The 23,871-nt window shown below is 38.6% G+C and overlaps 1 protein-coding gene across 4 annotated transcripts in view; it reads right to left on the reverse strand.

The window, feature by feature from the left end:
* LOC139125498 (uncharacterized) overlaps positions 1-23,871 on the reverse strand; it is a 36,753-nt gene that overhangs the window by 4,382 nt on the left and 8,500 nt on the right. For 2 of the 4 annotated variants that reach the window (XM_070691565.1, XM_070691564.1), the window contains 4 exons: positions 6,399-6,569; positions 5,617-5,748; positions 1,912-2,007; positions 39-331 (listed from right to left, as the gene is read on the reverse strand). In XM_070691565.1, the coding sequence (XP_070547666.1) occupies positions 6,522-6,569 (48 nt within the window). In that variant the 3' untranslated portion in view covers positions 39-331; positions 1,912-2,007; positions 5,617-5,748; positions 6,399-6,521. Of the gene's footprint in view, positions 1-38; positions 332-1,911; positions 2,008-5,518; positions 5,752-6,398; positions 6,570-23,871 lie in introns of those variants that run through there. The other 2 variants (XM_070691563.1, XM_070691566.1) reach the window with 2 other exon arrangements.

Consider the following 23,871-nt stretch of genomic DNA (forward strand, 5'->3'; position numbering starts at 1 on the left):
TATACTTGTGTAAACTTGTTGAAAACTTAAAGAATTACCTTTAGCTTGTTCTAATTGTCTTAGTTTCTTATTGACCATTTCCTTAAGATCATTATCATCGACATCTTCATCAAAGCCCAATTCATATCTGACGCTGACTTCAATTGCCAACATGTCAAGGTATGCTGCTTGCAGAAGATGCACCAAGACGTTACAGTGATTCTCATTTATATGGCCGCTTCTTGAAGTTTAGCAAACAAGCTGAGCGGGTCTTTAATGTTCTCCCTTTCTCGTTTATGGATTGGTCGATGGTCAAGATTCTCAGCATGAAAGAGTATAACATGAAGATCATCTGGTTATAAATGTGAGAAAAACGTTGTCGAGTATTAGCTATTGTATTTGACATATTATCTTTTCAAATGAAATTCACTGTCAAAAATCGTGAATAAGGTGCTTGAACCTATACATTTGAAAACAACATTAATGTAAATGGAAATTATATGATAAGACAGTAAAGCTGATAGAGACTTTACCATTAGTGAAGGTTTTTGGAGTCTCCAAAACTAGCTGGCTATTACTGAATCATTTGTTCCTGATCATATGTAACAATTACACTTTACTTAGTACTTGCCATTAGTAATGGCAGAATCAACAATGTTATGCTGATTTTTAGCTCACATTTGGTATATGTATATACCAAAGAGAGCTTATATGGTAGGTCGGCAGCCTCTGTATGTCTGTACATATGTATGTTAGTATGTGCGGATGTATGTCCGTCCATATCAAAAACTCCTAAACCGCAGCACCTACCATCTTAGTATTTGGTGTTCAGATGCACCCAGGAGTGGAGATGTGACTTTGTTCCAATTAATGAACATGCAATTTTCAAAAATATGCAAAAGGAAAAATCCTGCAAATTGCTAAAACTCTGTAACCACAGGCCAGATTTAGGTGAAACTTGGTATGCAGGTTCTTTATGGTGATTTTTATTTAAATTTTCAAATTGTGGTGAAATTTTGATAGTTGAATTTTTGGGGCAATTTTCCCGTTTTTGGTCATAAAATCTTCTTGGAAAGCTCTCATCCTGTTGCCTTGAATTGAATATGCATGATTCTAGGGTTGTCTTCTGTCAGATTTGTTCAATTTGTGGTGAAATGTACATATTCATGTTCTTCGGGGGCAATTTTTTCCCATTTTTGGTAAAAAAAATCATTTTCTCCCCAAAGTATCTGTTTGATTGCTTTGAAACTTGATACTCTTGATTCTACGGTAGATGTGTAGAAATTGTGGAAATAGTGGAAAAAATTTTTTATTTGTGGTTTTGGGGCAAATTTTTGCATTTTAGGGCAAAAAATAATTTTGGCTCAGTGAATTAGCTATTCTGATTGCATTGAAATTTGGTATGCATGTATCTAGAGGCATACTTAGTTAAGTGTCTTCAAATTGTGGTGAAATTTTCATATTTGCATTTTTATTGGGCAATTTTCCCTATTTTTGGTCATAAAAATCATTTTCTCTGAAATTGTTCATTTGAGTGCTTTGAAAATTAATTAGTATGCATGTTTCCAGGGGTTAAACTTAGTTAAGTATACTCACTCTGGCCTGCCGCATTGAAACAAATGTGCGCCCAGTGTCATTGTCGGTATTTTTTTCATTAGGATGAGCATCAAAAAAGTGGGAAATGTCTTTGTAATTAGAAATAGAACAAATGTAAAATTATTTTGCACTTATCGTATACTCAAAAATCCTCATGCATCATTTACCCAGCGACACTGGATTGCACACCATCCAGGCACTATGAAGGGATGTATAATGATTAACTTGTGTATTTTGTGTCGCTTGATTGTCATAATTCATCACATGTGCATGCATGAATATTTATCAAAAGAGCATAGCTTGGCTGCATTGGTAAACCAAATGATACACTCTTACGTTTTCCAATCTTGTTTGCCAAACTGCCGAGATATTTGCTGAGTGGATTCAAGCCTGTTGTCATATTTGTTGAGGATGTGTCATTTTGGTGAGAACCTACAGGCAAAGAACACGTTATATTGAGCAATCATGGACTAATCCATTTGCCAAGACATTTGTATTTGGTAGTTCATCAAATTTAGATTGTGCAGTGATTTAACTAAATATTGCAACTCTTTTTATAAAGTGACTATTATAATGCTTCAAAATTATTGATTGGTGTAAATGCTAATTAAAGATATCACAAACACAGAATTGTCAGCATACAGGGGAAAAACTGATTTTTTCAACTTACACATGGGTTTTAAGACCCCACTTTAGTGAATAAGGAATTTAAGAACATTTATAATTCAATATTCCATATGGCCCAATATGGCCCCAGACATTCAGGAGGTAGAAGATCACTAGGCAGACAACAGGTAAATAAATTTATGTGTAATTTTCTGTTTTAATTTTCTTGTGTGGTTGTACTTTTTAAATTATTTTATCCAGCTATGTACAATGGGCTGAGACGTACGTGTAGTGCATTTTAAACAATTTTTAATAATAATAATAATAATAATGAATCCTAATGTCGATTTTCATACACACATGGTGTTAGCATGTCAGTATGTCTAGCATAGTGTGCTTTTTTATCATACACTTTTCAGAAAATGAATACAAAAGATCTAAGCTTGCAGGGAGTTCAGACAATTAGAAAATGACAAATTAGCTCTGAAATACAGCTTGGCAATCCGAAGCGATCACCTTGAATCAGGGAAACAGACTTACCCCATTGCTACCAGGAAGTTTTCAAATTCATTCAAATGATGACCATTTCCATGTGTACATATTTGTTCAACATCTCTGAAATTGTTTTTGCAGTTGTAAGTTATGAAATTTTACATTTGGTTTGAAGATTAATGAGAATTGACCCAATCTTGTTTATTCTGATTGTTTGCACTGTCTATGTTTGCATAGACGCTACATTTTCCGAGAAGTCTGTTACATGTTTTAATAACCTCAAGGTAGAGCATGTTGCCACATAGCAGGGTCTCAAGGTGTTATAGCAGCCTTGAGGGTGACCTATGACCCCTTCTAGGTCATATGTATGGAATTCCTGGCAAGATGTTGCCATAAATTTGGGAGCGTTGAGGAAGCTCCACAGAGCAGCATGTTTTCTTGAGATGTTATAATCACTGCAGTGTTGCTTACGAACTGTTTAAGACAACATTTTGTTGTTTGTTTTTTACACAGTGATGATAAGAAATGGCTGGATGGGATCGAATTGTTTTTGACATATCTTGAATTTGTAAGAGCTGATATGGTTAATATGTGATGTTTTGGATGTGATAATGTGACTGGCAGATAGGTTTATTAAGCCACGTTAGCAAATATAAAGTGGTCGTGAGTAGCAGGTGTGGTAAAAATACTTGATGACATAGTAAGTGAGAGATTGATGTGATGAAGACTGACATAGTGTTGACCAATCTGTGAGACAGGGTGATGATATGATGGCCTGCATCAATTCTTATGGTCTTAGCCTGGTCTCTTTTGTGTTTTCTGCATCAGTATAGCAAAACTATAATCATCCATTACATTGGAATTTGGAACTAAATTTTTAAGCTGAATTTCAACAGATTAATGAAAATACACTGGATTTAAATGATTTTGAGCATTTTGGCATTGTGTGAGGTTTCATTAAGGATGTACGAGCGGTACGCGCGCGTGGAATTTGTCATTTCCCATAGGATTACATTGAAATTTGCTGGAAAATCAATTTCTACTAATGTCATTTTCATGAAAATTTGCACAAAGCTCAGTCTAGAGAAATAAATAATACTGATCAAATAAAATTATATGGTCACCGCGCTAAATTTTGAGATAAACAGCATTGAATTATTTCATCCATAGAAAATGCATTGGTGAAAAAATGCTGACTCAGCATTTTTTCTCACAAATGGCAAAATTCATGGTCATTTATCTCACAAACGAGCGCGGTGACCCCTATATTTTATCACACATTTTGATAATACTTACAAAGGAGAATCCAAAATTGACAATTTAGAGAAATGACATTACTTTTAATTTTACCGATCGTACATCCTTAACAGTTTTTAGTCCCCACGGACACCGTCCGGGGGGACTTATAGGTTTGGTCATGTCCGTGCGTGCGTGCGTGCGTCCGTGCGTGCGTGCGTGCGTGCGTGCGTCCGTCCGTCCGTTCACGCAGATATCTCTGAGATGCCTGGAGCGATTTCATTCAAACTTGATACAAGGATTACTTCATATGGCATACAGATGCACGTCAATTTGTTTTGTGATACGATCCAATATGGCCGCCAGGCGGCCATTTTATTACGATTTTTTCATGTACAGAGCCATAACTCAGGCATGTTCCAACCGATTTTATTCAAAGTTGGTACAAGGACATTGACCAATGTCATACAGATGCACGTCAATTTGTTTTGTTATACGATCCAATATGGCCGCCAGGCGGCCATTTTATTACGATTTTTTCATGTACAGAGCCATTACTCAGGCATGTTTTGACCGATTTTATTCAGAGTTGGTACAAGGACATTGACCAATGTCATAGATATGCACATCAATTTGTTTTGTGATACGATCCAATATGGCCGCCAGGCGGCCATTTTATTACGATTTTTTCATGTACAGAGCCATTACTCAGGCATGTTTTGACCGATTTTATTCAGAGTTGGTACAAGGACATTGACCAATGTCATAGATATGCACATCATTTGTTTTGTGATACGATCCAATATGGCCGCCAGGCGGCCATTTTATTACGATTTTTCATGTACAGAGCCGTTACTCAGGCATGTTTTGACCGATTTTATTCAGAGTTGGTACAAGGACATTGACCAATGTCATAGATATGCACATCAATTTGTTTTGTGATACGATCCAATATGGCCGCCAGGCGGCCATTTTATTACGATTTTTTCATGTACAGAGCCATAACTCAGGCACGTTTCAACTGATTTATTCAAAGTTGGTACAAGCTTATTGACAAATGTCATAGCTGTGCACGGCAATTTGTTTTGTGATACGATCCAAAATGGCCACTGTGCGGCCATTTTATTACGATTTTTTCATGTACAGAGCCATAACTCAGGCATATCTCAACCGATTTTATTCAAAGTTGGTACAAGGACATTGACCTATGTCATACATATGCACGTCAATCTGTTTTGTGATACAATCCAATATGGCCGCCAGGCGGCCATTTTATTACGATTTTTTCATGTACAGAGCCATTTCTCAGGCATATCCGCATGTTTTGACCAATTTTATTCAAAGTTGGTACAAGGACATCGACCAATGTCATAGCTATGCACATCAATTTGTTTTGTGATGCGATCCAATATGGCCGCTGTGCGACCATTTTGTTACGATTTTTTTCATGTCCTGAACCATAACTCAGACATGTATCAAGCGAATTCATTCAAAAGTATTTTTATCACAGACCTAATGAAGAGGACTCTATCCTCTTTGAGGACCTGTAATCAAAATACCGATTAACAAGTGGGGACTGTGTCATCAACGATGACTTGTTTTGGAGAAAAGACAAGTCTGATTGAGCAGAAACTTAGCAATTCTCATTTCAAAATGCTATCACAGTGATACATTTGTTTCGTTTGCACTTCTTTGGAAATGACTTACTGTTACGGCATTCTTGCAGATTTCCAGCTTCTGCAGTTGCAAGCCCTGTTTCATTAAACTTTTCTTGAGTGTTCAACTTAGGGTCAATTGATGATGTTGCTTGACATACAATTCTTTCTTTTTCGAGATTATCTGCTGAACCAGCAAGAAATGGTAACAATATATTACTATCAGATGTACAATCAGCTCACCATGAAATAGAATTCATTAGTGATATCTTTTGGAATGGTCAAGAAAGACAAGATCTTATGTGAAGGAAAAAAACAGCATTTTAAGTACATTTAAGAAGCTACTATCATTTCTGTCGTTAACAATGTACAGTTTTTTTCTAACTTCCATCACAGACTATCTGGCCTTGGATTCTTTATAGTACTGGCAAGTGTGTACTAAGACCTTACAAAAAGGTCGTATTTTGGGTGTTTTTAAACTTTAAATATTTTTGACAGAATGTTCATTGTTGACATTAATTTACTTTTAGTGCTTCTTCTTCTTCCTACAAGTCAATTGATGTACTTTATAGAATTAATGGTGATACTTAAACATAGTATTTTATTTTTCAAATCAGCGATGGCCAATAAAATTACAAGCATATTAGCAAAATGTGTCATACGTACAAATATTGTTCGAAAATTCGACAAACATGATGCTGACTATTTTTATTCCCATCCCTTTGCTATACTTCTGGCATATTGCTGTGGTCCCTTCTTTATCTCAACTGTTTTACTTAGACTGCTTCCATTCAAATCAATCCAGAAATTAGCCAAAACTTTTTAAACACTCACCATAGGGGGGCACTGTAGCTTGGATCGCAGTTGTAATACCAACAGAGGACATACTATCATCAGTTATGGCAGAGCCATCCTGTCGTTCTGTAATCATTGGCGGAGAATTGCTTGGTTTCACTTCTACATCTTTTTGTGATGGATTATAGGATTGTGCATAGTGTGATATACCTATGCAAGAGAGAACTTATAATTTATCAAGGGCACAAAAAATGTTTATTGTATACATGAAATTATATGTGAATATGAGTAGGTGGGTAGGTGTATAATTTAAATGGATGCTGCATAAAAACTCGTGCAAAACTCTCCTGCAAAAATTCAGAAAATACAACATTACAGTGTTACATGTTAAATTGGCTAATCAGATGAAGAAGGGATTATGTTCAACTAAATAATTTGATCATAAAATATGCAAATACGTTCAGAAATTATGAAAAAGTCAAAAAATTAAAAAAGTTCAAAAACTGCAAGTAATAAAGGAAAAAAGTTGGTCCTTTTGAACTTTTTTCATGAACTCTGTTTGATATGAAAGTTAGTCTGTCATGAAACGTGTTGAAGTATTTGTTCACTGTGGAGCTCAACTCTGGTTGAAACCACACAATAGTTAACATTCAATTAATGATTTAACTGTCTTTACAAAAATTCTAGCTCGTAGCATGAAATTCACCATGTATAGTATTTTAATGTACTTGTTGTATTTTAACCAGAGCATTTTTATGGTACTTTTATTATTATTGTATTTTCATCTTGTACTTTATTGTAAAGCGGTTTGATATTTTATTGATGGAAATCGCTTAAGAAAAATAAATTATTATTATTATTATTATTATAGCTGGAGTGCACACTATTAGATATATAAAGGTGGACCTTACGCAGGTTTCCCTAGAAAGATTTTCATTCTGCCGTGTCTTTCATTACATACACATTGATAGCAGCTTTAACTCGCATTGTATTTTGCAATATTTATAGTCATTGGAAAGCAAGTCAAATAGGAAAATATCATATTCGTACAGAGGTCACTGTAAAAACCAGCTATTTGAATTGAACAAAGGGATATTATTGACATTTTTGTACAGTGAGTGACTTTATGCACTTTTGTTTGACTTTGTCCCTTTAATTGTATTTATTTGGAACCGTCTGCGACAAATTATCTGATTTATATTTTTAATTTGAGAAAGTCATTGAATGCCTTTCATCGAAAGACAAAAATTGCATAATTTGGAGACTTCAATATCGATACGTCTTCATCGTCTCATTTAAATACTTCTTATTCAACACTTTTGAATTCGTATAACTTCCATCAAGTAATTAACACCCCAACCAGGATAACTGATAATACATGTACAACAATAGACCACTTGATTACCAATATAACAGATCACTTTTTGGAATGCGGTTCCATCGAAACTGACATTTCAGATCACCAGTCTATTTTTGCAATTGTAAAAGGGTTGAAGCATATATTCAAACAGCATACGCAACACACATGTTTCGATTTTTCTAGTTACAGTCGTGAGTCCTTTTTGACTGACTTGAGTAGTACTTCATGGCAGGAAGTGTATGATTGCAGTGATGCGAATGATGCCTACAATATATTTCATGAAAAATTTCACGCTATTGCTATGAAACATGTACCCTTGACGACAAAAAAACACCGTAGTAAGTCAATTCGGAAACCATGGATAACAAAAGGCTTGCTTATTTCTATCAAGAAAAAGACATTTGCTTTTCTCAAAGAGTAAGAAGCGTTCCATGAACGATGACGTTATAATGATATATAAGAATTACCGTAATGTTTTAACCAAGGTTTTAAAACACGCAAAGAAAATGTATTATTGTAATAAATTAAACTCTGTAAGTGGGAATTCTGGGAAAACACGGAATGTTATAAATGAAATTCTCAGTAGAAATAATGGGTGTAGTATGGCCCCAAACAAATTAGATTTCAGTGAAATTGGCGGCAAGGTGATAACAGAGAGTACAGATATTGCAAATGAATTTTGTGAGTATTTCTCTGATATTGGGCCCAATTTGGCGTCCAAAATTTCCACTGATATCAATTTCCAGAATTATTTGAAGCAGAGTCGTAGCAATTCTTTCTTTTTTCAACCAGTTGTTTCCAGGAGACATTATGAAAGAAATACTCTCCCTGGATTCCTCAAAAACACCTGGTTATGATTTTACTCATCCTCTTTTGACTATCCATGCAGCTGAGTATATCGCTGGCCCTCTTTCGCATATTATCAATCTTTCGATTTCAAATGGTGTTTTTCCTGATAGTCTAAAAGTTGCAAAAATTACCCCTCTTTATAAAAAAGGTTGTCCATTTGATGTTGGTAATTACAGGCCAATTTCAATTCTGCCAGTCTTTAGTAAATTTTTGAAGCAGTTATCAACAAACAACGGGTTTCTTTTCTTGACAAGTACGATATTTTAATTGATACGCAGTATGGATTTCGCAAAAAATACAGTCCTAAAGTTGCCTCGCTGACATTGTTGCTGATCTTATAGAGAAGATCGACCTTGGCTATGTTACATTAGGTATTTTTGTTGATTTGAAAAAAAGCCTTTGACACTATAGATCATGATATCCTTCTTCACAAACTACATCATTATGGAGTGCGAGGTCCATCACTAAAGTTATTTCAAAGTTATTTAACAAATCGTAATTAATTTGTAATTGTCAATGGTAAATCTTCTTGTTACAGGCAAATCAAATGTGGTGTACCGCAGGGTTCCATTCTGGGTCCGACTTTATTCTTGGTATATATTAACGATATTTGTAATTCAACAGACTATTTTAATTGTAGACTTTTTGTAGATGATACAAATATTTTAAATCTCTACGTACCCAGAATGAAAATCTTACTCAAATTAACGCCAAATTTAACGAAATTATCAGTGGTGTATGGACAACAAACTCACAGTAAACGTTGACAAAACCAATTATATGATCATAAAGACACCACAGCGAAACACCACATTTGAAGGAAATCTGTCAATTGGGAATGATACAATAGAACAAGTTTCTTGTGCTAGCTATTTAGGAGTTACAATAGATTCATCTTTGTCATGGAAATATCATATACGAAAGGTCATTGAAGTAATTACACCCAAAATTGGTATCATTACACGACTAAGACACTATGTTCCAAAATCCATTCTCATTCAACTATATAACGCTTTTATCTTACCTCATATAATGTAAGTAGTATATTTATTTTGACCTCCAGGACAAAATAAGAATTTTACACCCATTTTATTCATTTATCTACATGGAGCGAAGGAAAAATTAACCATCCATGTAACTAAAGTGTGACCCTGACCTATATATGAACTCACGCAGCAGCAGTGCATTGTCCTGTACTAAGCGGGGAAATTCCCTGCTGAGCATGTTTATACATGTACGGGAAATTCCGTGTGAGTCATCACCATCAAACTAGCCTATATAAAGGAGCTTTTTTTTTTTTTACCCGTGTTGTCAGTCCGGCCGCCGGTCGCGGAGTCTGCTGATGTTGAACACGAGAGTTAACTTGTTCACCGATAGATAGATAATTTTAGAATTTTCCTCTGAACTTAAAATATGTCGGAAGACCATTACTTCAAACAATATGAGACGTTTTAGATAAATGGTACTGATATCTAAAGTGTAAGTAGTTGTATCTTTTTAACAAATGAAATGTTGCCGGAACTACTTTCTTCCGGAGTACGAGTAAAAATATCTAAATCTTTTTTATCTTTATCAATAGTTATGAAAATAGTGCAAGGCGTTCTTGAATCTGTTTTTAAAGCAATATTTCCTATTAAATCATCAAACTCGTCTCCTGTACCTAATTTTATACATTTGATAACATGTACCATGCTCAATTATTTTCATATTATCAGTCATCTGTTGATTGGCTGTCTGTAAAGTTAATTCAGCTGTCCCCTCCCCCACACTTTTCAGACCCAGTTTCTTTAAAGTTGTGTCCCAAAATAATCTTACTGGAACCCTGCTAGCTGTATATGAACAATAATTCTCCCCATTATTTATCCACCTTCTCAGTGTATTATCTGTCTTCATTATTGTATTAAGAGGACTAATTTTAAGGTGAACCGGTATACCGAGTAGTGTAATGTATGGATTATTAGGCTTAAGATAAAGACGAAAATCGGACAATTTATATTTGTTTACATTGCTATCAAAATAAATCACATTCGGAGTTCCTGGTGGTTCATCAACCCCACCTACAATTTCACTATCCAATATATCTAAGATGTTACGCGGTACATTATAAGGCATGAATTTCTTACTATCCCCATCCCACGTCAGAGCAAAAGGAGTTGGATCATTCGAAGCCTTTGTAGCGTCTATTATGGACTCATCAATGTCTTTCAGTTCAGAAAATTCTACTGCATGCTCGTGGGTTTGCACCGCGGCAGAGGCTAAGACAAAAAGTTTCTCCGCGGTCCTTAAACGAAGGACGTAATCCTTATTATGATTAGTAGCTATCTTAGTATTATTGTTAACTTTAACATCACTTAAATCTTCAAGCTCAAGATTTTGTACACGAATTGTACCTAACCCGAAGTTAATTGAATCAGACATAATTAACCTATATACAGTAAAAATTAAAATAATATACAACGTACAACGATGATCATTGATATTGAAAGCAAAACAGGCAAACCGTTACTATGTATTTTAACCCTTGTATTGACGCATCAAAGTTTACGAAGATAAGACTGCTCGAGTGTTCACTCTTCAACTCATGGTATAACATAACAGGGGCGAATAGTATATTAAAATATCAAGAAGGCGACCACCGAAGAAGACTAAATCATACGACCGGGTAACTACAATATCGATACGTTAAACAAAGCAATCGGGTTGAAGCAAAAAATAAATTTTGAAAAACATGTGCCGACAGGCCGCGTTTATCTAACTTTGGATAAAGATGTTAAAGTATTTTTTAATGCTACAGGTAACTTCGCTAACCTCGTCGGCTTTTCAGATAAAATGAGAACAACCCCGTGACAAAAAGTACTATGAGTCCAGGTCGAGCAGATTTCTTAACAGTCAATAAATATATAGTTCATTCAGATGTCGTTGATTTTACTGGAAGATATGTTACAAAGCGTTACCGTTCCGAAGGGGGCTCGGATGAATACATACAGGGAGTAGTATCGAACTGTTTACAAACACTTCCTATCCGGGATACAAAAGGAATAGGTGAAAAGGTCACCTATGATTTAAAAAACAGCTCAATTTCCGTGCCATTGAGAAAGGGTTCAGACTATATAGATTCATGCGTATCTGGATAACAGATCAGGATGGAAACATGATCGATTTCAATAACTGGCCAATTAGTTTTTGTATTGAATTGCTGTAGCTAACGTAAACCCCCTACCGGTGTAACCCTATCGGAAGATAAACCATCCCACGACCAATCCTCCAGCAATATAGATCATCTCATATTTCTTTTGCTCAGGACTGGGTTGATAATAATCTGAGAATTGAACCTTGACTGGCGTAGCTTTGCACCGCTTCTGCTTCTTCCAGGATTTCTGCATCTGTATCTCTTATTCTGCCGCAGCATGCGCATCCTTTGCTTGATTTCTCTTTCCCAATCAGCCTGTAGTAATCTTTTTTCTGACCAGACGTTGCGATCATGTTCAAACTTTTCTAATGCTTTATCATGTCTAATTTTCTCTTCAATAAGAGCCTCACCATTCCCAGAAAGCTTTTGTCCGATAATATTTCCTCCTGTGAATGCCGTTGCATTTAATACAGCACCGAGAACTGTCATTCCTATAGCTGAAGCCATAGCTAACTGTATATTATTACAAAGTATAAGGTTCAGCAGGAATAATATTTTTCTGTTCAAGGAGATCTTTGTTGCTACCGCGGGCGGCAGTAGCACCGCCTAATTTTGCCAATCGAGTCAAATTTGGTCGACTTGGATCGCCCACCTCTATTTTCAGAAATTTGCTGGAGATCATTAGATATCCCATCGCAAGTCCTGCGATTACAATTCCATCGTACATTGTGTTTACAACTGTTTTAGTATCCATGATTGCTGACAAGTATATAAATAAAAAATAAAAAAATGGGGAGTTAATCCATCTATACAATGTAGAGGAGCTGGGTTCCCCTACCGGAGCCGCTACAGGCTCTGTTTTTCCGCTTTCTTATTTTGGGGAGCAGCCCTTTCCGATCTGGACTCGATCGATTAACGGGATGCCGAGCACGCCCCCAATATAGCCCTAATGCAGTCAATGAAACTCCCACAATTCCTAAAACAAGATAACATTTATTATACCATTTATTATCACACTGTTCTTTCATTGTAGGCGGTACCCTATCGGAACGTCTCGAAAGGGTTTGCTTCAGTCGCTACCGCATCGCTATCCCCCCTCCCTCTCCATTGCTTTTCGTTTGTTCCACTTGTTTTTCCTGTTCCATTCCACTAATTTGTTCCCTGCAGCTACTCTCCCTGGATGCTTCGTCGGGAGGGTAACTTTCTCTATGTTGCGCTGTGTCGGAATCGGGAAGGTCGTCGTTTGCGGTGTGGGGTCGTCGGCGGAGCCTCTGACGGAGTCCCTGGCGGAGCGTTTGCTGAGTCGGCGAAGTTGAATCCATTTATTTCAGGTACTATATTAAACCCGATTTTTTTAAATTTAAATGTTTACCCGTAATTAAACCGGTGGAAATTAGAGCAATCACGGGCCCCCACGTGTACGCTATCCGTCCTGATAATCGTTTTATTTCACTGTTTAGAATAAAATCCTTTTTAAGATCAGTGGCATAGTTATCTCGGTCATCGATTGGAACTACCTGACTTATTGCGCGGGCTCCTAGATCTATGAAACTTTGAGTGATGGTATCACTTATAAGAGAACTGTATTTCGCTTCATAGACTTTAAAGGCTCGTGTTATGAATTCATCTTTCCAAGTTTCCACTTCTCTAACTGTAAACTCCTTACCAAAAATAACTTACTTTGACCACTTGCGATGACACAGAGTATTTTTTCACGTTTTGTCTCTATTATGGATTGATTATTGTCCGAAGGCACCGAAGGCGCCGAAGCCCCTTCGGAACCGTTCCGAAAGGGCGCTGCCATATTTGCCGCTGCTGATGACTTTATTAAATTCTCCATTGTTTGCAGTATGTTATCTATTCTTAGTAAAAAATAAAAAATTCGTTTAAACCTGAATCCGAAATAAAGTATTAACATAGTCTGGAATGTTAGTAACCCTAACGAACCGTACCGACAGGGATTCCGACAGGGATTCCGGAAAATTCTCCTCCATTTAAATCTATATGTATATAGAACACGAATAATGAGTACAGACTTATTCCCAGTTGCTTTTCAATTGAATAAGACGAACATACCAACAGTACAGCATGCTGATACCCCCCCTTCCAAACCGGACGGGGGAATAAACCTATTCTCATGGACTTAGAAATATATGTAACGCCGACAGAAAATTTACTTTTCATCCATGGGATGTGTTCAAAGATAACGTAATCACTCATCGATCAGCTAAAGAAAGTAATGTCTGGCTGGGCGTTCCAAACATGAAATACTGGGACCAGCAATTAAATTTCGCCGTATGGTGCAGCACTACTGGTTGTGGTATATCATTCGCCCATCTCTTTGATAAGAAATTTCCTCTGCAAATACGATCATTCTGCCGTTTTCATGTATATTTTACAATACGTAGGATCCTTCATGAAATGGGTGTTGCACTTCCAGACGACCCCCTCCCCACCTTCAAAGCGGGCGACAATCCGTACAATCTCGTCCAATATGAACTTCTATGTACAGAATTTGGAAATATAAGCCCAACGAAGTCCGACTTTCGATATCGAAAAGGTCAAAATAAAGGTCTTGGTTATGGATATGAATATTACACTAATCGTGGGCCTGTTCGACAGCCAAAAGCGATATACAACGGTCGGGACTTTTTCCTCTCCGCCGATGGAGGCGTTTTCTATACACATACCATTTTTGGAAAGAAAAAACATGTACTGCCCGCCAAAGACCGGCCCCACTATTATTTCTTTAGAAATGATGGATCGGAGGGGCAATATAATAGTTTCATTCCTCTGACGGGAGACTCGGGACTAACAAAGGCCGGTCTCGCTCGCCTCAATGAAAGCCTTGAAGCCTACGTATATTGCATACTTGGCGCACAAGCAAATATTCGTAGTACCATAGTGGGCGATACTGGCAGTGCACAGCAAGTCCGAAAAGAATTCGGCGTTCTCCTCGAAGATGAAATTCGCAATACCGACAAAGTAATCAGTTATAGGCGATATCAAGACACAATAATGAATACTGGTGTCAAACTTGATATGGCAGTCTCACCAAATTTACTTCTCTTACCGTCTGAGATGGTCATCCTTTCGGGCCCGGCAATCTCGGGTTATAATAATGAATTGCAATACGCAACAGAATCTATGTCCTTCGGGTGAACGGTGATATAAACACGGAAGTTCGAGAAAGTGCTATACATGAGATGGAAGGAGGGGAGGAGGGGGAGATCCTGTGAAGTGGCAGGACGAGCTCGGAGTCGAGTCACCACTCACAATGACACGACTCGGTCCCCGGAACGGGCAGCATCTACGACCAGCGTAGACCCTATTCATGATATGGTAAAATTGGTTTGTTATCTTTAGCAATATTCATTACTATTGTAGGTACTGGAATAAAGTCACTAACTATATAGATCAGAGGAAATGTCAATATACGTAACCCCACCATTCAACATGATTATAACTGGACCGACATATTCTGGCAAAACAGAATTATGTTGGACCTCCTCACCGGTCCGTACTTAAGGAAATTCGAATATGTGATATTCATTTGCCAACATTCATGAATAATAAGCGTATAATAGAAGATTCATTTTCACCGATGACAACGTGTTTATATTCCGGTCGGACTCGATGCTGTGGATGATACACTAGCCTACGTGCATAAAGAATGGGCTGGAACAAACACTTTAATAATCCTCGATGACTGCGCCTCGTCCAAAGATATGAAGAAGCGCAGTGACGTTTTAGTCAACTTGGTTTCAGCGCAAGACACGACGGACTATCTGTCTGGGTTCTGACTCAACAATATACTAGTATTAGTAAACCATTCAGGGAAAACATACAGATGTTAGTACTATTTTACACACCGAACAAGACAGACAACAAAACTATTATAAAAGAATATGGAATGGAGGTGTCAGAACGGGAAGCCGTGGGCCTAGTCAAGCAATTGAAAAGTAGGCCATTCAGTAAACTAGTATTTCATTTACGGAATCCGTACGACATAAAATTATTCGTATAATATAGCAATTATGGAAGCTGAAGCCGAAGGCACCCCCGAAGGTACTCTTAGAGAATTATATTACAACCCAAAAACTGGTTTTGGAGGTGTACAAAATTGTATGACGCAGCACGAGCCAGCGGACTGAAAGTGACCAAGAAAGAGGTGCAGGAGTGGTAAAAACTCAGCTAACTTATAATCTACATAAACCGGTACCTCGTTCTCATGCTACGGGCGGCCGGCGCGTTTTTGTAACATCGATAGACTCTCAATGGCAAGCGGATCTCGTGGAATTCCCTCCCCCATTCGCAAAAGAGAACCGTCCGGAGGCGTAACATTCGATACATGCTAACAGTAATCGATGTGCTCAGTAAATATGCATGGGCCAGGCCTATACAGTCAAAAACGGCTGATGATACGTTACAGGCGCTACAAGACGTGATTAAGAAATCCGGGAGAAGACCCGACAAACTTCAGACAGATGAGGGGCGGGAATTTACTAATCGAAAAATGCAGGGATGGTTGGAGGAGGTGGGAATTCACTGGTTTCACACCTACAGTGACAAAAAAGCTAGCGTCGTTGAACGTTTTAATCGGACCCTCAAGACGATGATGTGGAAATACTTTACATACAAACAGACACGTTCCTGGCTCCCCGTTCTACCAGAACTTCTTGAGAATTACAACAACACCGTACACGGAAGTATCAAAATGAAACCCAGGGACGTAACAGAGGACAACGATTGGCAGGCATTTTATACACTATTCGGTCCTGAGTTGGCAGCCGGGGGAGTTAACCCTGAATTCAAGCCGGGAGAACGGGTTCGAATTACAAAATACAAGACCACTTTTAAGAAAGGGTATTTACCAAATTGGACAGAGGAGATTTTCGTGGTTTCAAAAGTTGTGTACGCAGCTGGACTAGGAACGCCGCCAGTTTACAAAATAAAAGATCTGAATGGAGAGGAAATACTCGGCACTTTCTATTCTGATGAACTTCAGAGCGCACCTTCAGAACGCGACGAGCTGTACAGAGTAGAACGAATTTGAAGACGAAAAAAATTAGAGGAAAGAAATATTATCTGATAAAATGGAAAGGTTATCCGAAAGTTTCAATAGTTGGGAGCCGAGGAAAATGTTATTAGAACTTCGTAAGTTCCTGTGCTGGTACTTGTCAAGTACTACGTAAGTTCCTGTCCATGGTACTACGTAGTTCCTGTCCATGGTACTACGTAAGTACTAACGTAAGTATTTACGAAAGTTATTCAGTAAGTACCATGGAAAAAGTCTTAATTTCTTGAAAGCCGAAAGTGTCAGTTTACCACCCCGCTTCCACCCACCTGGCCAAGTATTTATCATGTACTGTCGTAAGTAATGTTCACTTATTGCATCTTTTTCGGCAGTATGTGGATGAGGTGGTACCCCTCAGTTCCTGAACATATTAAGTTTGCAAGATCTTCAAAGCGACTTCTCATGTTGCCATGGTCCGTTCTTTCAATCCTCCTTGTTCAGCTTTATCGATAAGTTCTGGTTGAAGTATAATGTACACAACTGACATGAGCCATAGACAAGTAACTCCAAAGTCCACCCTTTTCATCATATCAAGTGCCCGTAAGTCAAACGGAGCATTATAAGCACACACTGTTTCACAAGCATTAAGAAGTTTGTGTAGGTTCTTGAGTGAGACTCGAGGTTGTTCTAGTTGTTCTTGACCAGGTGGAAAGTAAGCTTTTTCAAGTTCCTCCTCCTCGAAACCGTCTATTAAAAATCCCTGGCTGCCGCCGGTCCATGCAATTCCAAAGTCAAAAGCTTGTGGAAAATCTACTGGCCCGACTGTCTCGGTATCAATTGTTGGATTAAGTATATTCTTGAGAACTTCAGGCGTAAGAGATTGATGAATTACCAAACATGGAAGCCTGTAGTCGTGGCAAATTTCTAAGAAAGTCTGTTTGAACTTGTTGTGAATCTCTTCTAGTTCTTTTAAGGCGGTTATTTCATATTGTCTTGCTCGAGTCAACACATTCCGCCTGCAATAATCCCAAGGCATATCTTTGAATATGATAATGAAACTATGCAAATGGTCAAATGCTCTAGAAACAATCTTTTTTTCTTCCACCTCCGTGGAAACGCCCCGCTGACCGATTCGAGAAAAAGTCAGATGTTGAATTATGGAAGAGTCACAAATAATGTAGCGTTCCGGAGAGGCCCCTCCCAGCCCGACATTGTAAACTAAGAGTATGTTCTATAAACTGATTCTGAAAATCGACAATCGAAACGACACGCAAATTATAAAAGTCGGCAATGTTGCTAGAAAAACTAGTGTCAAATTCTGGTACGTGAGTCACCGTAGCAACTCCCTCTGCCAAATTTACTGCATCGTAACTCTTACCACTTCCAGTTGGTCCATTTATGAATATGTATGACATTTTGGGGATATCTATATCATAGGAAATTTTTTTTTTAAATTATTTTTCGTAAAGATATATACGATAAGACAATGGCAATTCTTTCTATTTCAGATGCAATAAAAATACTTGAAACCGAGAAAACATCAAAATTGATGATGGAGGCAAATTAGTATTTGGTGAATATGTAGATCCTTTCATATACGTAGACAGTGAGCTAGAAGTAGTTTTCAACATCGGACCTAAATATGGTTCGGAGGTGATCCAGCTACATGTGATGGGGTGTGTGTCCGTTGGCAACCGAGTCTTCAAAAGTTTACTGATTTAATAATATTCCGTACCCTAGGTGAAAGTTTCGATGCATCTACTGCTAAAAGTTATGCTGCAAGCCTGACCGCTCACTCCAAGACTGGATTTTACAATCCATCTAAAGTGTATCAGAAGCGCGGGGGCGCAGCCAGTTGCGTATTTAAATTTCAGTTTAAAAGAGGGGCTTCTGATTTCGCTACATGTATTGATATGGTTCAAGAAATTGACTGTGCTTTTAAAGCAGTGAGCCCATTGCCAGTCCGAGAAAATCCTGCTATTGTACCTCGTAATATCAGGAAAGGTAGTAAGATAGAATTCTTAGCATTTAAACCGCGCTTAAGTAAGCGTGCTCTTTCTTTCACTGTTGAGAGATTAATATTTTGTGCTGCGCCTAATAAACCAGAAATTCAAGATGCGGAAGAACTAGTCGACTTAGAAAGATTAGGCGAGATATATAAACAAATAAATGCTGCCAAAAATATTATAGTGGATTTTGATGAATTAGAATAGATATTTCTTTTAAGAAATTTTTTTTATGATATATATAGGACAGTACAATGGATCCAATCGTGAATGAATATAAGATAAACCAATTGGCTGATATACTTGACCTCGATTTAAATAGAGGGCTAGACACTCAGAATTATCTGTATACCATGACTCACACAGATTTAACAGATTCTTCAGGTAAAGGTTTTACTCTAGAAAATCCCTTCGGTAAAAAACCATGGATAGATTTCAATGATCTTAGAGAAGAATTGGTGAAGAAATGGGAGAAGGTGCCGCCGCAGTTTATTCCAAGGAGACTTACTGTGCATTACAGCATAAAAAAACGGCGCTTACGGAGGGTATTCAAAGATGTATTTATAGAAAAGATTTTTCCTCCGAAGTCAAGCGAGTCGAGGATATCGCGCAGATTGATATTGAAGGTATGGCCAAAGAAAGAAAGATGTACCGTGTTTTTACAGAAATGGAAGTCAAATTTTCAAAATCCAAAAGATCAAAGTGTGCAAAATCGTACACACTATGTTAACTATAAGGGGGGTATATACACAAAAGATAAGGGAGGGGCGGCAGTGAAAGAACAATTAGTAAAAGACTACAAAGAATGGCTTGATAAAACTGAAGCTGTTGAGGGTTCTGGTCTAGTTCTCGAGGAGATACTTAATTTTAAAGTAAGACTGGTAGAATTACTACTAGGGCTGGCTGCCCCGGCCCCAACTGCCGGAATGGTTGAAAAATAAGAAATGTGTGAGCGATCTTGTGCTACTCAGAGGCGCCGAGGACTGCTTCCAGTATGTCCGTCTAGCAAGTTTAAAGTTAGCCGACCCCGAGTTTCGTAAAAAGAAGGCTGGTAATACCAGAAAAAATTGGAATACGTACTCTCCATTTATAGCCGATTACTGTTGGGAAGGTATTCCCTTTCCTACACCCGCCGATCTGACTGTGTTCAGGCGCTTCGAGCAGCAAAATCCAGGCATCAGACTCAAAGTATTTCAGATCTACGAGTCCGATCCCGATCCGTCCGGTATAACTGTGTTTTAACGGAGCCCCTAACAGAACCCATCCCGGAACCGTCCAGACAGCGAAAATTTTACTAATAGTCGGCGAAGACGGCAGGGCCCACTTCGTACCAATTACTGCGGAAAATCGCCTTCTTAATTCTAATAAAAATCGTAAGAATGTGCACAGACGGAAGTGTATTTGCCCGGTTTGTGGAAAAGGATTTGCGTCAACAGGAGAGTTGGAAGAACATGAGAATTATTGTGGAACAGACACTGCCCAGCCAGTTTTCCTAAGGAAGTATGTCAATTTGAAGGACATCGGAAGAAGGTGGTGTGCCCCTACGTCGTCTACGCAGATACTGAAGCAATTATTGAGCGGGGCACTGGCCGACACATTCCAATTTGTCTGTCGTATGTTATGGTGGAACAGTGGGTGGGTCCCTTCGGAACGAGGCCAAAAGTTTATGGTAAAAGAACATTCACGGGGCTCTCCTGTGTTACAGACTTTCTGAAGGATATGAAAGAACGGGCTGAGGATTATTCGAAATCGTATTATTGGAAAATAAAAACGATGGGGGATCCTTCTAATTACGGCAATCCAGTCTGTATTGCATGTGGAGAGCCGGCAGGATACCAAGACGGAACGACTTTTTATTGTGAAAAGTGCCGTCCGTCGAGAACCATTCCTATCTACTTTCACAACCTCAAGGGATACGATGGTTCTTTTATTTTGAAAGAATTACATGAAATCGACGCCGGAGGGGGACCAGAGCCTAAAATCATAGCTAAGACGGGCAATGGTGGAATTATGGGTCTCTCGAAAACATTTATTTTTCACGCCTCAATTGTTGTCGATGGGGAGAGGGAGACAAAGAAACGTCTCTTTTCTATAAAGTTTATGGATAGTGCTCAGTTGATGTCTGGGTCGCTCGCGAAGTTGGCAAAGACTGTGCCGGACCACGGATGGACGGCAGTACCACTTACGTACCCGGACATTCAAGAGCGAAAGGTTTCTTCCCCTACGAATATTTAGACTCGGTTGACAGACTGGGAGAGGGGGAGCTCCCGGAGAGGGGGGAATTTTATAGCGAATTGACGGAAGAGGGGATTTCAGAGTCGATTACGAACATGCATTAAGAGTATGGGACGAAGTTGGATGTAAGACGATTCGTGATTATATGGAATTCTATTGTGAGACGGACGTTCTCCTTCTTGCAAATATATTCGAAAATTTCCGCGACACATGTTTAGAAGCGTACAAGTTAGATCCAGCCCACTATATGTCGACGCCCGGCTTACATGGGATGCTATGTTACTTTACACGGGTAATAAATTTGGGCTCATTCAAGATGCTGAGCAGATGATTTCGTACAGAGGGGGATTCGAGGCGGTATCAGCCAGTGTAATATTCATTATTTACAGACAAATCATCCTGCGGCCACGGTGGGAATTACGACCTGAGAACCGTGTACCGAAATAAAATATCTCGATGCAAACAATCTCTACGGCTGGGCAATGAGTCAGGCAATGCCCACGGGTGGACTTCATTGGATGACGATGGAAGAGTGGGAAGAATGCGGAGCAGGCTTGGGAGGGTGGGGACCCGGTTCCACCTTTCCACCAAGTTTTCTAGAAGTAGACTTAGAATATCCGGTCGAATTACATGAAGAACACAGCGATTTGCCATTAGCGCCACATCACTATGAATTTCCTGAGAGGCAGGGCACTCGACTGATTACAAGTGTGTTGGACAGAAAGAAATACGTCTTACACTACAAGTTGCTGGAATTCTATCTTCGGATGGGAATGAGATTGAAAGAGATTCATCGGGCGCTTGCCTTCGAAGAGGCGCCATGTCTTGCAGAATATATTGACTTTAACACTAAAATGAGGACAAAGGGGAGGACAGATTTCGAAAAGAATTTCTATAAGCTGATGAATAATGCATGTTCGGTAAGACAATAGAGGATGTTCGAAAGTACAGAGACTTTAAATTTGTTTCGGACTGGAACGGTACGGATAGTGGCCGTAAAAAGATTCAAAGTATAATCCAAAGAGAAACATATAACTTTCATAACTTCCGAAGAGGATGGTGATTCCTGCGACAGTGCCCTACTGGAACTGAAAACGGATGAGCATAGATATGTAAACCAGTTTTCATCGGCGCCGCAGTACTAGAACTTTCTAAGCTGCTATGTATGAGACGCATTACAATTACTTTCGGGCCCAGTTCCCTGGAATACGATTAGCCTACATGGATACTGATAGTTTTGTTTACAGTGTGCCCCTCCCGAACGCCTCCCCGGACGTAACTTTCAATGATATAGTCCGAGAAGATGTTGAAAAGAATGGTGAGAAGTCGATCTACGATACTAGTGGGATGAGTGGACCCATGGTGACCCCCAACTTCCGAAGATTAATAAAAAAGTGATAGGTAAATTTAAAGATGAGTTGAATGGTGTACCTATTCTTGATTTTGTCGGCATACGCTCGAAAGTGTATGCTTTTCGAACTCCAACTTCGGAGACGAAAAAAATAAAGGGGTGAAAGATGTTTGTGTTAGAAAACATTTGAACTTTGAAGATTATAAAGATCTATTTGAAACTGGAAATCGAAGGAAGGAGCCGAGCGGGCACAATTTGTACAGTTTGTACGGAAAAGGCTGGAGAAATCCGTAGTGAAAAGCGTAGTAAAATTATGATGGCGCCAAATGATATCAAACGTGTGCAGTTATACAATCCAGACACGGGCGAATGGCTGGCAGAAACATGGCCGATAGGACGGACGACGGGTCATGGTTAAAATTGTAAAGACTTTAATCTACTATTTTCAATAGAGACCAGGGCATCACTGATAACATAAATGTGGGCAAATATATTATCATTGTGAGCGTCATCGCCACCCCACGCGGTATCTTTCTTCAGGATCTCAAGTTGAATTCCGTCCTTTGTGTTCATTACTTTTAAACCATTTCCATGAAACTCAATATCTTTAAAGCTACGCAGATCGATAAACAGACAAAATTTATTCTTCAAATAATCGACCTCATCTATATCAATTTCACACCAATCTTTATCTTCAGCAAAATACCGTCGCACCTCTCGCCAAAATTGTCTTGGTATCATCTTCTGAGCGTACACTTTATTTGCAATGCCTTCAATCATTACAGACACAGATTCAATGGAGGGGTTAAAGAAAAGTTCACTGTTCAGTTCTTCCTGATTCTGATTTTTAGTGAAGAGTATAGCGATACCTCTAATGCTACGTCGTGGTACATTTATATTTTCATTGATAACCGTGTCCGATTCTTTGAATGGGATTGTTCTAGAATAATGTATATGCTCGTAAAGGTAACTTTTCCCACCGTTGTAATAACCAGCAGTTGACCTCGCGAGTTCGGGGTCAGTTATTGTTTCGTATTCCATTTGAATGTTTTTTAATTTATAATTGGTTGTAATCAGTTTATTACTGACAATTAATTGGGGGGCGGGTGCCAACGTAATTTCCCATTCAATATGACTCCCTAACGCTTTTGGATATGCAACTCCTGACCTGTCACGAGGGATGAGTGAGACGAATAGCATATTTTGTTTTATATGTGTCGAAAAGTAACTTATCGCCCACGACGTCGGCATCTGCATTGGCGCACCGCTTCTTAATTTTCTTAGATTTTCGTTCTGAATTCCGTACAGTGTCATGTTCGATCTCTCCTTTTTATGTTTGAAGAGATCGCGATAACATTCAATAAGGTTATATTTATTCAAATCGGAAAGTGCCTGGCCCTCAAATGTGAGTTTCATACGCTCCACCAAATTTTTTGCAACATTTTGTACTACACGGGTAGTTCCACCTCCCATTACTTCGAGATCAAAAACCAGGTCGAAAGTATCTGGAACTAAGAGTACTCCGCTTTCTAACTTCGGACATCGTATGATAAGTGTCTGGCCT

The sequence above is a fragment of the Ptychodera flava genome (assembly GCF_041260155.1).
Source record: "Ptychodera flava strain L36383 chromosome 3 unlocalized genomic scaffold, AS_Pfla_20210202 Scaffold_25__1_contigs__length_14229661_pilon, whole genome shotgun sequence".
In the NCBI taxonomy this organism is placed as follows: Eukaryota; Metazoa; Hemichordata; class Enteropneusta; family Ptychoderidae; genus Ptychodera; species Ptychodera flava.